The sequence below is a fragment of the Brienomyrus brachyistius genome, chromosome 7 (assembly GCF_023856365.1).
Source record: "Brienomyrus brachyistius isolate T26 chromosome 7, BBRACH_0.4, whole genome shotgun sequence".
NCBI classification, from domain to species: domain Eukaryota; kingdom Metazoa; phylum Chordata; class Actinopteri; order Osteoglossiformes; family Mormyridae; genus Brienomyrus; species Brienomyrus brachyistius.
Window position 1 is genome coordinate 21,501,274 of NC_064539.1, and position 20,653 is coordinate 21,521,926.

A 20,653-nucleotide genomic window follows, 5' to 3' on the forward strand; every position below is an offset into this window, starting at 1 on the left:
CGACACTGACCTGACGCTGGGCACCTCTTTTCAGCCACAAAACGCCCGAGTCAATTCACGAGGCAGAAGTAGTCTGTGGAAAGAAGAGTTTACTTTGAAAGAACTATTGTGTTTTTTGTCAGAGTCACTTCTGTGAACCAATCTGAACAAGGAATATTTCCTGGGGGTCACACGGAATTCCCTCAGGGGGGTGGGGGTGGGCATCCATATGCATGAGAGCGGAAAGAAGAAGAAGTGAAATAAAAAGGTCTTTAAAGTGATTATTTTGGACAAGAGCCCGCTGGGTTGAGGTCATCCGATGATCTGTTAGCCCTTTGCTTCCTTGGCCAACTTTGGCTTCATCTTCAAAAAAAAATGTCGCTTTGTGCTGCTGTCTCTGTTGTTTTTCACAATTTACATATGAACAGGTGCAGCTTCACATTTATCACAGTGACCATGGCCATCAAGTTCACCTTGTAGATAGTCTTTCCTACATTATAAGCATTCATGGGAAAAACCTAAATCCAGACAGCGACAAATGAAAACTGTGTGGCCATCAGGGCACTGTGAATTTCATCCGGCGGTCACAATGCGATCTGTTCCCTGAGCTCATTGTGAGCGACCTATGAGTTAATTTCAGCTCCCAGTAAGTTCCGCACAAGTTCCCTCGCAGTCCCCATGAAACGCCAGGTGAGTACTCTTCAAGTTCTAATGCTTGTGTACTGGCCTCAGCTCGTCTAGTAAGTAAAGAGTCGTCATCAGTGCTTGTGATTTTACAGTTTCCAGGCCGACAGATACTCCACTGTTGCTGCATCTAGACTCCCAAAACTCCAGAGAGTCCTCTTTCTTCACACTGGTAATATTTATCTCTGCATGAGGTCATTTTGCTCATTGGCACAAAAAAAATAAAAATCCTGGTGACATCTATCACAGATCAATACTGCACATGAATGACCCGTAAGCAAGGATCCAACTAGATCACTTTAGCAAACACGTGGTACCTCACTGCTTGCCATAGCCCATATACAATTTTGCGGCCTGTGGTTTTTCCTTCATAGTCTTAGCGTCTTCGGTGTTCTGTCTTTGAAGATTAAGCTCCAGCGTTCTCTTAGATGCAGAATACGCGACGTAAGGCTGGCAGGACAGTTGCTTATATTCCCCACAAGCTGACCCAGTGATTCAGATGACTGAGCATGTGTGTGGCCTGTTGAACAGATTCTCCTGCCCTCCTGCTGCTGTACAGCTCAGGTCATCCTCTGCCTGACTCTCTCCGTGATGCTCGTGCAGTTCTGTCGGCTCCACCGTGTCTCTTTCCCGGTGGTTCGATTTTCTTTTCAACCTCTCTTTGACCTCTCTTTCTCATGAATATTCCAAACCACGTACATTAGAAACCATGGAATTTTTAGCATCTAGTCTTGGTTTCAGTGAATTTCTGAGTAGATCTGGCCAAACCCGTATCAGTTTTCAGGCTAAACTATTAAAATCACTTTGCACTTTGGAACGTTGACCACACTGTTTTGTTTGAGACCCTCTGCCACGTTGACTTAGAAAGGGGACAGGTACTGTCTCTTTAAAACACAGTCTGAATGGGGCCAGCCTACTCTGAACTAATAGAGGTCAGAGCAGCCAGAACTGTGACACGGAACAGGACTCCAATAAGGCGTTAGCTCATTAGCTCCTGGGTGACACAACAAGCCAGTAAAACACTGCAGTACATTTTATTCTAATACATGCAGGGTGTAAGATAATATCCCCCATGGTCTCAGAGCATGCTTTCTTTCACACAAACTATAATTAACTTTTATCCAATTCAACCCATCTGAATTTCTGTGGCCGGCCACCACAGGTCCACCCTTCAGTCCATCGTTGACCTGGCTCAGTTGTTGGCCTTTCACATTTAACACAGTGCATTTTTGGAGGGCTTCTTGTTTCATAACTGAAAATAATAACTAAACATTGCACTGGAATTTAACTAGATAACTTTGGCTTAATGGAACTGCATGAATAGAGGAGAAAGGGTGGTGGAAATATGAAATAGTGCCCAAGCTGAGCTCGACAAAGTCATGAATGTTTTTCTGCAAGAATTAATGTTTTGTAAGAAATATCAGTTTTCAAAGCAGTAAGGCCTGAACGCAGAAAACGCTCAAGCCAAACTCAGGGTTTGGAGCTGCAGACATGACTAGCAGCTCTTCATCCCTCGGATTTCTAAGAGCTACAAAGAGAAGCTTACTGAAAATGAAAGGGTGAAAACTATGAAAGACACATATCCTCTGCCAGTAACGTTTCCTAGATACCAGGAAAGACAAATAAAAGAACAGGTATCATACGAGGACTCTTATGGGCTACGGGTTTGTGCCAGGCCTGGCGATTGGCTAAACAAACAGGCCATTTTCAGGGTCTCAGTTTGGGGTGTGCGACAGGGGCATGCTAATGCCCTGGGCTCAGTACCAACCATCTGAAGGGCGTCCCAGCAGTGAGAATGGACCTCTTTTCTTTGAGGGACTTTGCTTTTCTTCTGATTCTTCTTCTTTTCTTCATTCCTGCAGATAAATTCAAGTTTCCTTCTGAATGCCTGTGTCCTGTTTATATGCAAAGCAGAGCTGTGCCGAGGCCGAGCAGAGCGCCATTCGCATGCAGGGCACCCGCGATGCCCTGGCACAAACGCCAACATGAGCTGAGCGCCAACTGCCCCTCTGGGGCGAACCAGCCTGGTAATCCTTTCTGTGGCACTGTCTTGACCGAAGATCTGAAGGAAAGAAAACTCAAAGACCCTCACTCTCTGTTCCTCTCTCTCTCTCACTCTCCCTTCCCCAAAACCCCATCCCAAATGTGCATTGAACTTGCACTAGCAGACGTCAGTATGGACTATACAGTATACACAGTAAAGTGTGGGAGCTGAAAGTGGAACTCACCACTGGGGTGGTTCCTGAAACCATGGGGTCTGTCCTCAAAGACCAGCATTTCAGGTGCAGACTTGACAGGCTGTTACCCTGTGTCAGATGACATAACTCACATAACTGAAACTTTGGTGAATGAAGGTCATGGGAGTGTGGCAGGTGACAGTCAAGTTCAATGTCGCAACTAAAAATTTGTAGAACAGTCCTTTACACTATGCACAATTCATTTTCACTACTCTGGAAGTGGATAGTGAGAAGAGTTTTGAGGGACAGCTCATTTATTATCATTATTATTATTATGGGTATTGTTGTTGTCATTGTTATTAGTATTATTATTATTAATAATAATAATAATAATAATAATAATAATAATTACTCAAGGATGCCTGACAGTAAAATCAAACAACACACAATAGCGAACAATCAGCAACACACAATGAAAAGACACATAGTAACAATCAATTATTAAATCAATCAAGGAACAATAAACTTGAAACAATAAACTTGAAAAATTATGAAATGATTAAATAAAGAAGTTATAAAACAGCAGACAGTTAGAGTGCAGCCAAGGTGTGTGACAGGGTCAAACAGAACCAGCAACTTTGAAAAGGTATGAATTAAGACAGGATTTCAAGGTAGGATTCTGTTGTTTGGATTGGATTCTGTAATTGGAAGGTTCTCTCTACAACATCCCTCACCTTTCAACCTGGCTTAAAAAATCCATTTCATTTTTCAGTTTCAGCTGTTCTGCCTGTTGACCTGAGCAAACTCCACCCACCGGGGCTGTAGATAGTTCCGGAGTGTCCGGAAGGATTGACGAAGAGGCGACCGCTGAACTGGTCTGAGAGACAAGTCACCTTCCAGCTATTCACAATTTCTGAAAAGGGACAGATTAATGAATTCATTTTGCAAACACAAAAGCTGAGCACCAGGGCCCACGGGTATGACGTGCTGCTGTCTCATTCTTCACAGAGTTCCAAAGGCGCCGTGTCCTGGAAGAAAGATCCACATCTACCCTCCCTGTAGGAGGCTCCTCATCATTAGTGGCCCGGCCTGTGGTGGTCCTTCTTCATTTGTGATTCCCAAGATGATTTCCTCTCGGGGGACCCTTTTCTTTAAAGGCCGGTTTTCGTGCCATGAATGATCCGTCATCCATCTTGGCATGGATGATGCCACCCAGAGACTCGCCAGGGAAGAGAACAGACCATTTACACACGGCTTTGGCAGAGGAAATGGCCCGAACACAGCCTCCAGGCTCACATAGCCAGTGCCAGGAAGGTGCTGACATGCGAGGTCTCGCCTCGGAATCCCCTCACGACCGATAAAATGTGCGAGGTCACACCGGGAGCAGGAAGCTCAGAGGAGCATCCTCCCAGAACACATGCCTTTGTCAGCTCCCTCTTCTCATGAAGACCACCTTTCTATCCCTATTCGTCACCAGATCAGATGCTGACTTCGAATACTGAAATATTCATGGTCCAGGGCGACTTTTGCATGCAATGATGTCACTCCCTATGCATGGCTTACAGTGCCACCAGTATATATCTCTGGCTTCCAGCAGTACCCCCCACGCCACCCCACCATGCTCATGTAAACCAATCCAGCCTTCATTGTCCTGCCCTGATTCCTTGGTTGGTGTGCACGGCCAGACCAGGGGTGTGTTGGAGCGCTGGGAGCCGCAACGCCACTCCGGGGACCCGCAGCACTGAGACTCCATTGTCCCCCCGCATCATTGTTCCCTGGGTTTCCCATGGATCAGACTTCAAAGCAGACCAGGCACCAGGCTGGAGCCTTGGGCAGAGAGCAGGTGAGCTGCCTGTTCTCACACCAAAGTGAACTGTCCCTGCTCAGCCCAGCACTTACTGCCCGGTCACCTGTGGACCTAAGTCAGGACATTAGCCATCAGTAACTGCCGAATAACTTGTCCCCTAGAAATAGCTGTTCTACCAGCATCAGACATAAATGGCCACCAGTGACAGCAGAACTAGGGGTCCAGTATTTACACCCTAAAAAACAGAAAGAACATGAGAGCTGGCATGGGGTCACTGTCAGCCCCAGATCTGGTGGCTTAGGGGAGGTTTGGTTGTCAGGAAATGCTGACTTCCCTCATATCTTAGCTATTCTCCTGCCATTTCTGGACACAGACTCGGACTAAAAATGAATTAATAACAAAAAAACCCTTAAATATGGCATGTACATCACATGGAAAATCCAACCGCAGTATATTTTATTAACTATATGATTTCTCAAAGAAAATTCGTCATATTCATTAATCTCTTTCCCTGCATGCTATAATTTCAACAGATTCAGATCTTACTCAGACAGCAGCAATCAAGGGCAATTAAAATATTGCATCTGCTTTCCGTTCACATACAGAGAGTTCCAAATCCCTGCACTCCTATTCATGTCTAACGAAACCCTTATTCGCTGCCGTAACATAAGTGCAACGCAAGTATAGCACAGCCCTGTGGCGAGAATGGGAATGTGCGTATTTAAAGCCATTCATTCACGTGTTCTTGAACGCAGGTTAAATTTAATCGCGACTTCTTACCGTTTGTTTGATTATTTATCTATCCATCATATATTGGCGATATAAAATAAAGGAAAATTACTAAATGTCACAGATTTTATAAAATGCGCAAATGTGATGTGGGCGGAGCGGTGGCTCTGAGGTTAGGAATCTATACTGCCATCCAGAAGGTCGCTAGTTTGAATCTCTTGAATATCAGGAGCTATTCTACTAGACTGGGCTTTTAAGCAAGACCCGTTCATTCTGGGTAAGAAGTTAATCTGCAAGCAGGTCTCCCAGCTTTCAGGAAATTTTTTGGGTGTTACTGACAGGCTTGGCACTCCAGCCACCTGGAAAACGTAACACTTTTCTGTTCCACTCGAACTATTGCGGTGCTGAGGTATCACCCACCGCACGGGTGCACTTGGGTTCTCATCTCGGGGGTGACTCGTCCTGCGGTGGGTGCGGTATCAGCGATCTCTCCTTACCCCTCTCTCTCCTTCTTAAATGTCTTCCAGTGTAAAGTGTACCCCGCTCCTTTTCTGGGACAGGTTCCAGCCCGATTGGACGATGAACTGCTTCAGAGTAACGAATATTGTAATATGTAAAATCGTAATGACACGTGCATTGCATTGCAATACATACAACAAGACGCGTAAGTCATTTTATTTATCTTATGTCTCCTTATTTTTTTCCGAAATTTAACTGTTTCTATATCTTCCGTATAAGTGTTAAATGAAAATTGTCTGCGAGATTTTTAAGTAGCAGAAAATCTTTATTTAAGGACTGATTTGAGCGACGAGTATATAGATTTGGCTAATTCACCTTTACTTAATTATACTCTACAGACAGGGGAGGGCGCACACTGCCCCTGTGACAAAATGCATGCCCCCCTAAATACATGTGCTATTTGTGTCTGATATAAATGTATTATTAATAGCATTATCATTCACATCCATATATACAGCCGCGAAAAAAAATTGACACCACAGTACAATGTTTTGTTTCAGTCATCTCTCAATTTATGGGTGTCTGTGTGTATATGTATATATATGTATGTGTATGTGTTTGCAAACTCGAACCTCGCATTTCTCTGTTTCTCATTAATGAAGGGCTTCTTCCTTGCTTTACGGGATCCCAATACGAGCTGTCCTATCAGTGAACTTCACATCTGCACTTAATATTTCCGGTTCCCTTTGAATGTCACTTGGTGTCATCCTCCGATTCATGAGGCACTGTTGGATAAATTGACGGTCATTTCTGGCATTAGAACGTTGCTTCCACCCTTTACCTGGCTGGTTTCTGGTCGTTCCCAGTGTCTCCTGCTTCACCTTGTTCTTGTGTGCTGCTGTCTTAGAAATTTTGAGCCTGGAAGCAACCTACTGCTCAGCGTAGCCTTCTGCCAGCAGAAACACGATTAAACTAGGATTTATATGTATATGTGCTAACTAACCCAAGCACATTTTCCTGACGGACTCTTAACGCAGGTGCGCCGGATGGTCGATTCGCTTCGGTTGGTGAAAAGCAACGTTAATTCATAAAGAAATAAAGTTTGTAGAAGCCAAACAGGCTAAACTTGGAATCAGAGTGAGTTACATATTTGTAAAAACGGTCAAATGTAACTGCAAATATTTGCATAAATAACATCAAAATTGTTTTCCGCTTCTTAATGCTGCCAATCTAGTGTTATACTTGGAGGACATTAAGGTCAAATGTAGCTGGACGCCCTAACAGAACAACTGTCCCCTGTCTGGTTCCCCAATTGAAATGATCTAGAACCGGCACTGTCTACAGACAGTGTATTAGTATGTCTGCTTCATACATAGGCCTAGACCTCAGTCTAAGCTGGCCATGATTGAGCTTTATCCCCGTGGATCTCCATAATGGACGAGCTACAGTCACAGCACCATTGTAAGATTGCTGAACAACCGGAAAACCACCTAAGGACAAAGCCATACAAGACTCCGGTCTTTACAGAGCAGGAATGTCTTTCCAAGCTCAAGTTCCTTTCCTGGAGATCATTATAATACATTTAACTTCCTTCATTCTTTAAAATGGAGGCGTCACAAAGTACATAAAATAGTAAAATGCTGTCGAAGTCATTAAGACTGCGAGCGTTACGTGAGTGGCAGCCTGTTATTGGAAACCCTGCATCCGCTTTTTTGTTTCTTTTATTTCTGGCTTTATTATTTTGTTGGACTGAAGCCGAAAGAGTCACCGAGCTTCCAATTAAACTCACAACGCTCCGGTCCTTCCTCAATTTAAACCGCTTTTCGCGGTAAAACACCGCACTTTTTTGGCACACGGACAGGTATTTCCATTTGAATGGCCAATCTTCCATGTTGCCAAATAAGTAAGTTTCTGCATCCTTAGAACTCCTTTTAAAAACCCGGCTTCGCAAATTAAGGAAGCAATAAAAACAAAAGTTTTTTTAAGACGGTCTGACTCGCACCTCAAATGTTGTCGGGCTCGGTTTTATTGCCCATGTTTACTGCATTTACGTGCCTCGATAACTTTCCTTCTACCACGGGGCTGCCTCCTTACTTTCACCAGTAGGTGGCAGAATGTCACCGGATTGATTCGCTTCAGGTCTGTTTGGCTACTAAATCCCAGCACCATTAAAGCACCGATCTCCAAGAAATAATCTAAATTTAGTTGTACATTATCTCTAATTGGCAAGTGTTTTTTTAAGCTCACGGTTGTATTTCGTTTTTGGTAGGGTGATTGCAGGACGGAACGCAAGTTTGCTTTGTAAATATCATAGACACTAATTTGTTCAGATACTAGGAGTGAACCAGATCCCACCCTACAGCTGATGGGTGATTGCTCACCTTTCTGGAACCACCTCTCTGGACTTAGCAGGTTAATATCCCAACCCACAAGTGTTCTGATGATAACTGAGCATGTAATGAATCCTTACAGTAATATGCGTGTGCTGTGCTTTTAAAGGAGTCACAAGCAGAACGATCCCCATGAGAACCTCTTTGTAGCACATTTTTATGCTGTATAATGTTAACTGGGACTGTTCCCGCTTTCAGAAATAGCCTCTTTAGTTGCTTCAAGGTCCACGCCGAAAAGGCGCAAGCAGCAAACCTATGTGGACCTCTGCCTGTGGACATTCAGAAGCTCAGGCATTTTAGTCACCTGATTTCTGGATATTTTGGTATGTTTAACAGTGTTGTGTTGGAATCCGCCTTTGGGGGTGCAGTTACAGGTGTAGACTAAGAAAGGCTGTTCAACTTACGAGTGTCTGAGTAAAGACTGGACCCTAAAGACCAAGCCCATTCGTACGTGGACTCGAGACCAGACTTAAGTCAGCATATGAAAAGGACACAGCAGCACCAAATATACACAGAGTCCAAGAATGTAAGAAAGGTAAAAAAAAAGTATCTGTATAGTAACTGATAGTTGCCACCAAAGGAAAATTTAAATCATTGCTGTTTTAAATGAAAAATGTTGTTTTATGGAAATGTATTTGGGTCTGAAGGGCTCACATACTAAGATAAACTTTGCATGCTTGCATGTGTACACACACATACACACACACACGCACGCACACACCCACACCCATACATCCTGCAGTTTTACTATAAGTAAGAAGGCTTTGCCCCTGTGTGGCCACAGTGGAAAATTCCACATTCGCTTACTGAGCATGCTCAGGACTCGCCCCTACTGAGCGTGCTCATACTGTAGCTCAGGCCCCTTTCAGTCTTCCAGCTGTGTGATGTCACATGACCGCACCTTGGTAGGGTGCCACATGTGGAGCAGGCAAACAGACATATCTATAAACGATGTACACGTGTGCAGCTTCTGGGCATTTCCCAGAAACGACACCATTTCAGACATTAAACTTAGGTATTCTAGAATGTGTCGTTAATACATAATAGTGCACAATATTTTTACACATTGATTTTGTACGGCTTTCATGGCATGATGAATTTTGTCTGGAAGCAGACAGGAATGCAGTATATCATCAGGCTTATAATATGGTCTGGACACCCGCATGAGAAACATTGATCTCGGTAGCCATTGAGAGGAAGGCTGATGTCTTGTGCAGTTCTGTGCTTGGATGAATAGAAGCAGGGAATCTGATCGGGGGATTTCAGCAACCATACAGTGTGCAGAGAAAGTCTTGGGATGATTTTTTAATTCAGTAAAAATATTGCAAGTTTGTCGGTTTTTTAAAACAAAAATCACTAAGTCACTCATTTGTTTACAAAAAACTATAATCACATTAAAATCAACAGGTAGTTTTAAGTAAAATATTAATTTCAAGTAGGAATAAATTGAAACCCAAATTATAGTATTTGTGTTTAGTGTCCCATTGGGAGCCAGTGACTGCAATTGCAGTTAATAGCAAAATGGCAAGAAGAGAACAGAACGATTCAGTCAAAAAATGTCATTAAAAGGAAAATATCTGTGTGGAAGATATGTGCAGATATATCAGATATTGCTTGTTAAAGGACTTTTGTTATGAATCCAATACATTTGCGACATTTATACAAAATTAAGCACGCATCCTAGTACTTTCTGTGAGTACTGTACTTGCCATGTTTCATTTAGTGTTGCCACCTCGTGGTACGCGTCCCATCCCGTCCATGTAGGTATTCATCCAGACTTCCTATCCTCCCCAATCATGAATGGCCCACAGATAATTCTTCCACAGTGTAATTCACGATCATCCTCACGGGTTTGCATTGCACTGGTAGGAAAGAGCGTATGGACTAAACTAGTTATCACTCGTGGTTAAATGGACGTGTAAAACCAAGTGAAATGCGATTTACATATGACGTACACATGTCAAATTTTGTTTATATAATTCCACTTGATTCGATTAATCGGTAGGAAGTCATTCAAAGTTATGACGAAGTTACACCTCAAAACGTGAAGCGGCTCTGAAACGGCAGACAGATGTAATGCAGGAAACGCTTTTACGCCACAAATCCTTCGCATACTTATTGTTGAGGAGGCACTGACTGGTGCCTCGGAGCATGTGTGAGGTGTCCGTGCGCACACCCACGTCTCCAAGCTGCGCTTCCAAATCGGGAAAGCATGGCACACAGTCCAGTTTTTACCCATTCATTTGTACGTCTCCTGCCAACAAGATCGAACAGAAAGATTACCGAATAATACTGGATTTACAGAATTTATTTCAATTTGTCACATTCTGGTCTCAGCTTATGCTGTGGATGACGGACAGACATCGTCTACCACTAAGGATCAGTGGTTTTTATTCACTTTTTACATTTACTTTTAACGCAGTTTCTCTAATCAGGCGCTCTTTTTTGTGTGAATATGAGAGATAACGAACTTTATTCGGGCATCGACGGCGCGGTCTGTCCTAATATCGCCCTTTCAGGCTCCGCTCCGAAGCGCACAAACCCATCGGCTTCTCCTTCGATAAAGGAGTTTGTACCCCGGAGATCCTGCGGAGTCCCGGCCGCTGAAATGGATGCGGACAGGCACGTCGCCGTGTCCAGAGGTAGGGCTACAGAGCGACTTTTTCAGGTTTGCTGACCTGTCACTTGAGATCTATACAAACCGACTTGAATGGCGGTGGTGGAGTACGTGACACCCAGGACAATTTAGACTAATTATACCAACCATTAGCTGTTGGATTTTTGTTCTGGACCCTGGGGTTACGCTAGAAACAAGCGCTTTTATTCTCATAGAGAATAGTTTCGTTGCATTGCTTGTAATCATAATGCGCTTTTATCTCATTGAAACGAAGGCGTTCATGCGGTGCTTGATGACGATCCTGCAGTATCTGCACATGTGAAACTTTTCTTTTTTCAAAAGATTTTTGCAACCGCTGGAGTTTTATAAAATAAGTACAAGCTAAAGCCGATCATCAAGCTGGCTTTGGACAAGGGAAGCTGGTTGTGAAGATTGGAGATTTGAGTTACGTGTCGTGTCGTTTCTACGTCTATCAAGGCGGACTGCGAGGCAGCATTTTGTTTCTTATGTGTCCTATGTGAGGCTCAGCAGTTTAATGAATTATGTATATTTGGTATAAATATGCTTTTCAATGTCCGCTTGAGAATCTGCTCATTTAGTGCCATTAAACGCGCAGAACAGAGACCGTAAGCCACCCAGACAGCTCATCTGCCTGGGCTTCCGGAGAGACTGCTTGGTGCGAGGGCTGACTTCCCTTCCCAAATTCTCTGGAATGGAAACGCCACAGTGCATTTTGATCAAGTGGACCACTGAAGTGTGTTTGATGGTGGTGCTCCGCGCTATTCCTTAGCCAGAACCTGACCCACGCTGGCCAGCCCATGTAGAGTCACATTCCACAGATTCCCCTGTCCTTACAGTGTCATCTGGCACTGCGCAGTGACAGTGACAGACAGTGATGTGAGGCCTCACCAACTGTAACTGACCCACTTAGGAGAAGGGGACGGGGGCCTCACTCACTATATTTTTGACCCACATTTGAGGAGGGGTTTCAGCTGGTCTGAGCAGGAGACAGAGTGAGTGACAGACCCCGGTGAGGGGGGGGGGGGGGGGGCGTGGGTCACACACTGGTGGGGGCAGTAGACTGTAAGTGAGAGTTTCTTACAGTGTGCCAGGTGTGGCCAGTAAACGATAAGCACCCTCCCTTCCTGTAGATGTGCAAAGGTTCAGCTTTCTGTGGGACTTTTGTATTGTTCTGGTAGGTGATTTTGCCTGTTTTACTGCCGTGTAGTTGTGTGTCATGCGGGGTGGACGTTCTGTGAAGAGCTCTCAAGGTGTGTGATCTCCCAAACAGGTTCCCCAAACAGGTCTGCTTGGGAAGGGGGCTCCCCTAAGGGGGAGTGAACGGATGCTCCGCCCCCTTCGCTCCTCCAGCACTGCACACTCTACAGTGATTCGGTTGCATCCGGTGCAGCCTGGTCTCATCCTGCCCTGGGCCTGTCAGTCAGAAGCAGGAAGCCGAGTGAAACTCCGCAGAGAAGTCCAGACTCTCGCAGGGGCCTTTAGATACTAAAGAGTAAGGGAGAAGGATCCATGGCAGATGGAAAATTGAACTTTAAATGGAAACTAGGCATGTTATAGAAGTCACTGTAGAAGCAAAAGTAAGCTCTATAGCAGCAGTCTGGAGTAAAAGTGGCGTACAATCCAGGCTCATTATGTTCGGACGCATTGCGCCACCTAGTGGTACCTTGCTGAGGGCAGCGCTCCAGGGCTGCTGTGGCCAGCTTGCTCCGGTTCCCAGGCCTCTGTGTGATGTCACCGTGCCACATGCAAAACACGGTTGTATTGCCCCGCCTCCCTGTCTGTGGGCCATAAAGAACATTACATCATAAGCACACAATGTCAGCTGCCCCTCCGCTAGTACGGTCCGGTTCTGAGCAGTTCTGATCATAGCCCCCCCTTCGCTCAGATGTTTACAGCAAACCACCAAATCTAAATGAAATTCTGCTAAATTTTCAAGCAACTAGAGATCTTATGCAACCAGAGGTGTCACTGGAAACCAGCTTTCTGTCATGTGACACCGTGCTGCTTTAGAAGACACACGTTCATGATGCATGTTTTCTGTCTGCTCTTGTCTCTGTTTGAGTGTCAGTGTGTAACGTTTGAAATACCAACCGTCGGCTTTTACCAGTTTATTTTGCATTTCTTTCTTCCATCTTCCTGGTGCCTGTGAATTTCTCTGGGCGCTACATGGTACTGGGAGATATAACTGTCCTTCGCTGGCACATGTGACACCCCCGCAAAGGTCAGGGCCCTCCTTCAGAGGCATTATGGCAGACAGACGTGCCGGACTCCGCTGAGAGCCAACTCAACGTTGTACAGCGTTATCTGGAGATGGGTGTCAGACTTTCATAGACAAAGTTTCTGGGATGGAGAGTTGATTTCTGTCATGTAGGGACTATGCGCATAGATTATGGGGGAATGGGGAGGGGTTCTAACCCCTCAATAATGAAAATCAGCAAATATAACCCCCTGGACCCCCTTAAATGGGCTGTGAACTCAATCCCCCCCAATGCTTAACCCAAAGTAATGCCCTTGATGGGAACTATGGTGTTGGCAGCCCGCAGAGGTTGACATGATGCTGGGTCTAACTCTAAACCTGCCCCCCCCCGTCATGAAGACACCTCTCCCTGAGGCCTGACTGCTCCGCAGAGTCAGAGTGATCTCCCTGAAATAGTTTTTTTCCACTTTTCAGAGAAACCTGTGATCGCACCCGCTGTCTTCGTCTTCCAGAAGACCCCCCCCACCCAGAAGGTAATTCCCCTTAATGCTAATGGCTGCCAGAGCTTTGTGTTTTCAAGAAAATTTGACATAAAAAGGTGTAACACCTAGTGCTGAAGACAGTATTACAGGATAGTTTGCCATAAAACCCCCAGACAGCATAAAGCGCATTAGATGTCACTGAGCATCGACTGGATGTCTGATGGAGACTGGTGTTTATGGTCTCTTTCTGCCTATGTAGAGGTGGGCTGAAGACGGTGAAGAAGGAGCAGGTAAGACCATCGACCCCCACCATGTGAGTGGGCTTTGATGGGATTACGGGGGGCATACAGAGTGACTTCCCATTTCATTTTGTTTTTCCAGATTTGGGGGCCAGTGCATGCAAGAGGAGGCGGTCCTTAACGTTCCCGTCCGTGAGGCCCAGGTGCAGAAAAGGTGAGACATGCAGCAGACCACACCCAACAAGCACAGCCAATAATGGGTTATGGGTCAGCCAGTCTCATCTGCTCAGATGAAAGAGTGTACTTCTGTGCTGTTTTTCAGTGTTCCGTGGTCTTCTTCTGTAATGTTCCAAGATGTTCTGTAGTATTCCGGGATGTTCTGTGCTGTTCTTGGGTGTTCCAGAATATTCCATAGTGTTCTTTCATGTTCCTCTGCTATATTCTATAGAGATATTCCATGGTGTGCTTTTCTCAAGTGTTCCAGGATGTTCTGCAGTGTTCTGTGATGTTCTGTAGAGTCAATGCATGGCAGGATGTCCTGCAGTGTTCTGTGATGTTCTGTAGAGTTAATGCATGGCAGGATGTCCTGCAGTGTTCTGTGATGTTCTGTAGAGTTAATGCATGGCAGGATGTCCTGCAGTGTTCTGTGATGTTCTGTAGAGTTAATGCATGGCAGGATGTCCTGCAGTGTTCTGTGATGTTCTGTAGAGTTAATGCATGGCAGGATGTCCTGCAGTGTTCTGTGATGTTCTGTAGAGTTAATGCATGGCAGGATGTTCTGCAGTGTTCTGTGATGTTCTGTAGAGTTAATGCATGGCAGGATGTTCTGCAGTGTTCTGTGATGTTCTGTAGAGTTAATGCATGGCAGGATGTTCTGCAGTGTTCTGTGATGTTCTGTAGAGTTAATGCATGGCAGAATGTTCTTCAGTATTCTGTGATGTTCTGTAGAGTTAATGCATGGCAGGATGTTCTGCAGTGTTCTGTGATGTTCTGTAGAGTTAATGCATGGCAGGATGTTCTGCAGTGTTCTGTGATGTTCTGTAGAGTTAATGCATGGCAGGATGTTCTGCAGTGTTCTGTGATGTTCTGTAGAGTTAATGCATGGCAGAATGTTCTTCAGTATTCTGTGATGTTCTGTAGAGTTAATGCATGGCAGAATGTTCTTCAGTATTCTGTGATGTTCTGTAGAGTTAATGCATGGCAGGATGTTCTGCAGTGTTCTGTGATGTTCTGTAGAGTTAATGCATGGCAGGATGTTCTGCAGTGTTCTGTGATGTTCTGTAGAGTTAATGCATGGCAGGATGTTCTGCAGTGTTCTGTGATGTTCTGTAGAGTTAATGCATGGCAGAATGTTCTTCAGTATTCTGTGATGTTCTGTAGAGTTAATGCATGGCAGAATGTTCTTCAGTATTCTGTGATGTTCTGTAGAGTTAATGCATGGCAGGATGTTTTCAGGTGTTCTTCTGGGGAGTTCTGAAATGATCTATGTTGTTCCCGGGTGTTCTGTGGTGCCCTGTAATGTTCTGTAGAGTTAATCTGTGATCTTCTGTGATGTTCTCGGCTGTTCTTCCATGGTTGTCTTTGATCCCCCGCCTGTAGGATTGAGTAACACACACACTGACAAGCTCAAGCCGCTCGGTCATGCTGTTTTTACATGGAAGCTCATAAACCACAGCGTGTCCAGACATGCAGGCGTCTCTGCCCTAACTGCTTACGACTGCTGTCCTTGTGACCCAACACAACACACAGGCACTTTTGTACAGAATTTCTTGCCTCTGCTCCTGTGAGGTAATGCCATAATTATAGAAAGATAGGGAAAAAGAAAACAGGAACCATGAAGCAGTGCTTCCATCAGTAGTGCACTTCATTCTCAGAGCATCTCATGCTCCCTGTTTGTATTTTTCTGGTTTGTGGGGTTTCTATGGTTCTAGACACATCTTTGATAGATGCTTAATGTTTTAAATGGGGGGTGCAGCAGTGCTACTTTGGGTAGGGGGTTAGGGTGTGGGAGGGGGTTGCTATGATTACATCTGATCAATCCCGCCTTCCCCACAAAAAGCTTATTGGAAGCCATGTTGACTGATTATGCAACACCAACACACACTCAACACAGCTGCTCTCCTGTGTTTGCCTTTGGCAGGCTATGAGAGACGAACTCGGACAAATTCCATTTCCTTCCCTACTCCTGCCTCAGGTGAGCTCCCCACCCTCCCTTCTGCTTCCCTGCTCCTAAACGAGCTCCTCACTCAGCACTCACCTCTAAGCTCTGCCACTAGGTTCCCCTCCAGGCCAGCAAAGGATGCTTTTGAGACCCACGACTCTCCCAGCACCCCAACCATGGAGCTCCCCTTACCAGCCACTGCCTGAGGTAAGGCCCCCTCTGACCCAGATACAAGCCTGATCTACAAATCGACAAATAGTTCAGGGCTGAATGCGGAGATGCAGGGTCTATGGAGAAACAATGGAAGGGTTGAGGCCAAAGTCAGACCAATCAGGTTCCAGAACTGGTTTGAGTCAGTTCTGGCGGTGGTCAGTTCTCTTGCAGCGGCCAGGACTTTTCTCACTTGCATGTCTTTATCCAGCTTCCATGTTTACGCTGCAGAGAGGCTGGCCACGCCCACTCTGGCCCAGAGCCACCTGCAGAACAAGCCTGTACGTTGTTCTCTGTTCCCGCAGATGGGCCTAGGGCCCAGCGGACAGGCTGTGGTAGAAATGGGCTGGGACAGTTCTGCAAGGACTGTGCCGCTGATGCCGTGCGATCCACGGTGAGCATTACAGTCGGGGGGTAAGACGTGAGGGGTCGTCCATCCTGAACACTGACCTGCATGGCCTTCGGGAATCAAACACAGGGTGTGTGTTGCATCGTGTAGCTAACCTGCCCTGGGTTTCGTCTTTGCAGAATTCTCCGTGACAAAATCCCGTTTGTGTTTGGGGAAAATATGAGCGAACGAGTCCTGGTGAGCATGTTCCGCATCTTTCTACGACATTGGGCTAATTTACCGACAGACTGAAAGGATTTAGCCCAGATTTACGATTCAGTCTGAGCTGCACAGTGGAGTCAGTGCGTCTTCTGTCTTCCAGAGTCCATCCAAGTGCAGCGAGGACTCCTCTGTCTCCAGCTCGGACTGCTCTGACTCTGAACTATCTGATGAAGAGCCCTCGTACCCAAGTAAATTTAACAACCTGAAATTCTCCTCCTGCTTAATTTTGAGATGTGGGCTGCATGTAGTGCGACCAGATAATCCATGTCGGGGGCGGGGGGGGGCACTATGGGCTACTTTTACAAACTTCTTTAAAACTGAAAGGCTTAAACACGTGCTCAGTTAAATTGTTTGGTTTGCTTGTACTTTTACTGGTTTGTTTCCTTAGTTAAGATTGATTCAGCTGTTTCACATTAACATTAGTGACACGTACACGATTGACCAATCAACACACAGCAAGAACTCTGGATCTTTTTTTAATTGAAATGGTTGAAATAGAAGTTTACAGAGCCTTTCCTAGCTCCGATTGCCCCCCCCCCCCCCCCCCGACATTGGGAGGTCACCCTAGCTGTGTAAAATAATGAACACAACGAAACAGACACAGTTAAAGATCAGTCAGCAAAATGATTCGTGTGTTTTTTTAAGACTCCAGCCCGAGGCAGAACCAAGAAGCCCATTATTAAGTCTTAGCCAAGGTTTAATTTCTTTGTAATTTTTTTTTTTATAAAAATAAAAAAATCACATAGCACCACACTGCCACCTTATGGCTGTAAGTAGCAAGCACATTATGGTCTATGGTGTGTGTGTGCAGTGTCTGAGGGGAGAACACTTCAGGAATCCGCTGCAGCCTACACCGCCGCCCATAGGGGGTGGTGTCTGCTCAAGCGCATTCAGGTGGTCACTGGGGAAGAGCAGGAGAGCAACGTTGTACAGGTACAGAGCACCAGCAAACTGTCACATGCTGTTTCTACCGCAGCATCCTAAAAGTAGGAAAAAAAGTGTTGGAAAAGGCTGATAATCTTAATCCCAAGTGGAGCATTTCTGTCGAGCCATCTGGAGAACCTGTAGCAAAAGGCTGTGTGTAATACGTTATACTAAAGCCTGTCTATGGTGGAGCTAATCCAGTCATACCTGCGGATGTACTGACTGTGGCTTAACCGCTGTCCCAACCCAGCTGACCTGTAAGCTGTTTGTGCTGGAGAGGGGGACACAGTCATGGAGCGAGAGGGGGAGGGGGATCCTTCGGCTGAACGACATGGTGACAGCTTCCCAGGGCCGGCTGCAGTCACGCTTAGGTAACAGCACTCAATACTCACAGAGTATTTTTCATGACTCCATGGAAATTCATGTCTATTCTTTCATAATAGATGTTTGTTGCCTTTTATCTATGAGAATAATTTCAGAATAAGTTCATGAAATATCTGTTTGTGTGACTTAATGACCTGTAATGGTCCTGTTGACTACCTAAATGTAGGACGGTAATTGCAGTAATTAGACGGGACACCTCCTACGATGCTGTGCCTGTTTTTGTGGAGTCTGTAGTGGCAGCTGTAGGGCCTGGGAGCCCACTGGGTATTAACCTGCTACGTTACACTGGTTCTCATCGAGGTTTTGGTGGTTTCTGCTGTCGCTGTAGAAGCAGCCTTTGGGTCACTGCAGCTCCCGCTGCCTATTTACCCCCCCTGTCAGTGCTGCTGGTTTTATCATGCGTCATCCTGACAATTCCTGACTTTTTTTTACAGATGTTTCTTTGATGTGTGTGTCCCCCCGCCCCATTCACTCCCCCCCCCCCCCCTCCCCACTCCCGCAGTGATGAGACACCAGGGCACTCTCAAGCTTATCCTCAATTCCAGGCTGTGGCCGCAAACTCGCGTCCGCCGCGCCTCCCGCTGCAGCCTGCAGGTGACGGCTACCGACCTGGAAAGCCACGCCGTCCGCGTCTTCCTGGTGCAGGCCGGCGCCAGGGATGCCGCACGGCTGTACGTGGCCATCCATCACCGCCTCATCGCCCTGCGCTCCCAGCACCGCGAAGCGGAGGATGAGGACGGAGAGGACGCCACAAAGCCGGGGCAGGCAGAGAAGCGGGAGGAGGACGGGGCAGAGTGTGGGCCTCCATCCCCGCCTCACATTAACTAGGCTGCCATCCATTAATTCCAGGAAATGATGCAGTGTGTGGCTCAGTAGTTGAAGATCTGGAAGGTCGCCGCTTCGAATCCCATGGCCGACAGGGAAATCGATTCACCATTGGGGCCATGAGTGAGGCCCTTAAGCCCAAGAAGTTCCCCAGAGGTCCCTGAACCCAAGTTTCACTGTTGTGGGAGAGCGTCATGGCAAATATGAAAACCATATGTTTTTCTACCTGTGCTTGCACAAATGCAGCAAGGTTATCATTCAGGATGAAGCAGTGTAACTGTACAGTGTGGTGTCCGTTACCCAGAATCCTTGACATGGCCATATGGATTTCGCAGGTGGGTGTGACAGGAAGTGCAATGGTCCCTCTGAGTCATCCTGATGATGTCATCACGGGTGTGATCTCAGTGATGTCATCACAGGCCTGGGGTGATCCCCGAGAGGACTGTGCTACCCCCTTCTGCAGGCTTTCCAGAATTCGCACCGGGACATTAGCTAACAGCTGATGCTTGTATTTAAGTACTTGTGTATACAGATTTTTTTATTTTATTTTACTATCTCCTGCTATCTAGCATGATCCATTGTGGCATCATGCCTGCATGCCATGTGCTTATAGGAAACTGTCCTGTACAATAATAATTTTGGGGAGTAGTGATTTGAACACATTTGTACTTTTTATATAAATTAATGCCATTCATACCGACTGAAAGCATGTAAAAATATGTTAAAATAATATAATGAAATTATTATCTGTACATATTTGAAGTGAATGAGTGTTCTCGCAGGAGGTAGTGCTATTGTTCGGCAACCGGAGGGTTGCAGGTTCGAGCCCTGGTTCCTCCTGACCCCATCAAAGTGTCCTTGAGTGAGACACTGAACCCCAAATTGCTCCAGGTGAGCAGGTTGGCGCCTTGCATGGCAGCCTCCGTCAGCGGTGTGTTAATGGGTGAAGGTGAGGCATGAAATGTAAAGCGCTTTGAGTACTTGTAGGAGTAGAAAAGCGCTATATAAAATACAGTCCATTTACCATTTACCAATTTATTTGTATTCATTTTTCGCTGATACAAACAGCCTTTGTTTATGGCCTTCAGTGTTCAAAATCATTCTTACTGTCTGGATTGCGGACTCTTTTAATACCTCCTATCTATATGATTTATATTCATAAGCAGCATTTTTTTCCAATTCAGTCTTGGTCACTGGTATTTATTTGTAGCTTCCGTATTTTGAATGCTTTATGTTCCTCTGTGTAAAATTTACCGTAACCAGAAATAAGTTTTTTGTTTCGTTAAGGGTAGTTATCGTCTTTCATCTGGCGTTTTTTAAGTCTCCGTTTTTATTTACGAGTTTGTTGCAATAAGAATGAATTTAATTATAAAATCCTAAAAACCTTTTTCCATATGCTCAGTATTGCGGGCTATATATTTTGTTAAAACGTCGTCTTCCGTTCATTTGTTCCATTATTAAATGATTATATTTTATTTACTTCAGCGTGTCTTTGGTGTTATCCCATTTATGTAACGTCTTACATGTCCGCACCTTAATAGGAAACTCACTTTATTAGCATCTATGGCTTAGACTGCTGTCATTTAAAATATATTTTATATCTGAAATTTTGTTCGGACTGCTATAATACACTATATTTCGGTACTTCATCATTATTGCTGCACACAGTGAATACATTTATACACAGTTATAGACAATTAATCACAGCTTATGCAGTCACGAGACTGACTCAAGGGCGTAGATTTGGGTATGTTGGGA

At 45.4% G+C, this 20,653-nt stretch overlaps 1 protein-coding gene across 1 annotated transcript; it reads left to right on the plus strand.

Moving 5' to 3' along the window:
* Nucleotides 1–10,308: 10,308 nt before the first annotated feature.
* On the plus strand, nt 10,309–20,374 carry LOC125746170 (ran-binding protein 3-like). Its single transcript, XM_049019859.1, is given in 12 exon segments — nt 10,309–10,867; nt 13,535–13,593; nt 13,802–13,832; nt 13,924–13,995; nt 15,922–15,975; nt 16,058–16,145; nt 16,148–16,546; nt 16,681–16,738; nt 16,863–16,950; nt 17,574–17,695; nt 17,937–18,057; nt 18,573–20,374. Coding segments are annotated over 12 exon segments (1,452 nt in total). The 5' UTR covers nt 10,309–10,833; the 3' UTR covers nt 18,899–20,374.
* Nucleotides 20,375–20,653: the final 279 nt, after the last annotated feature.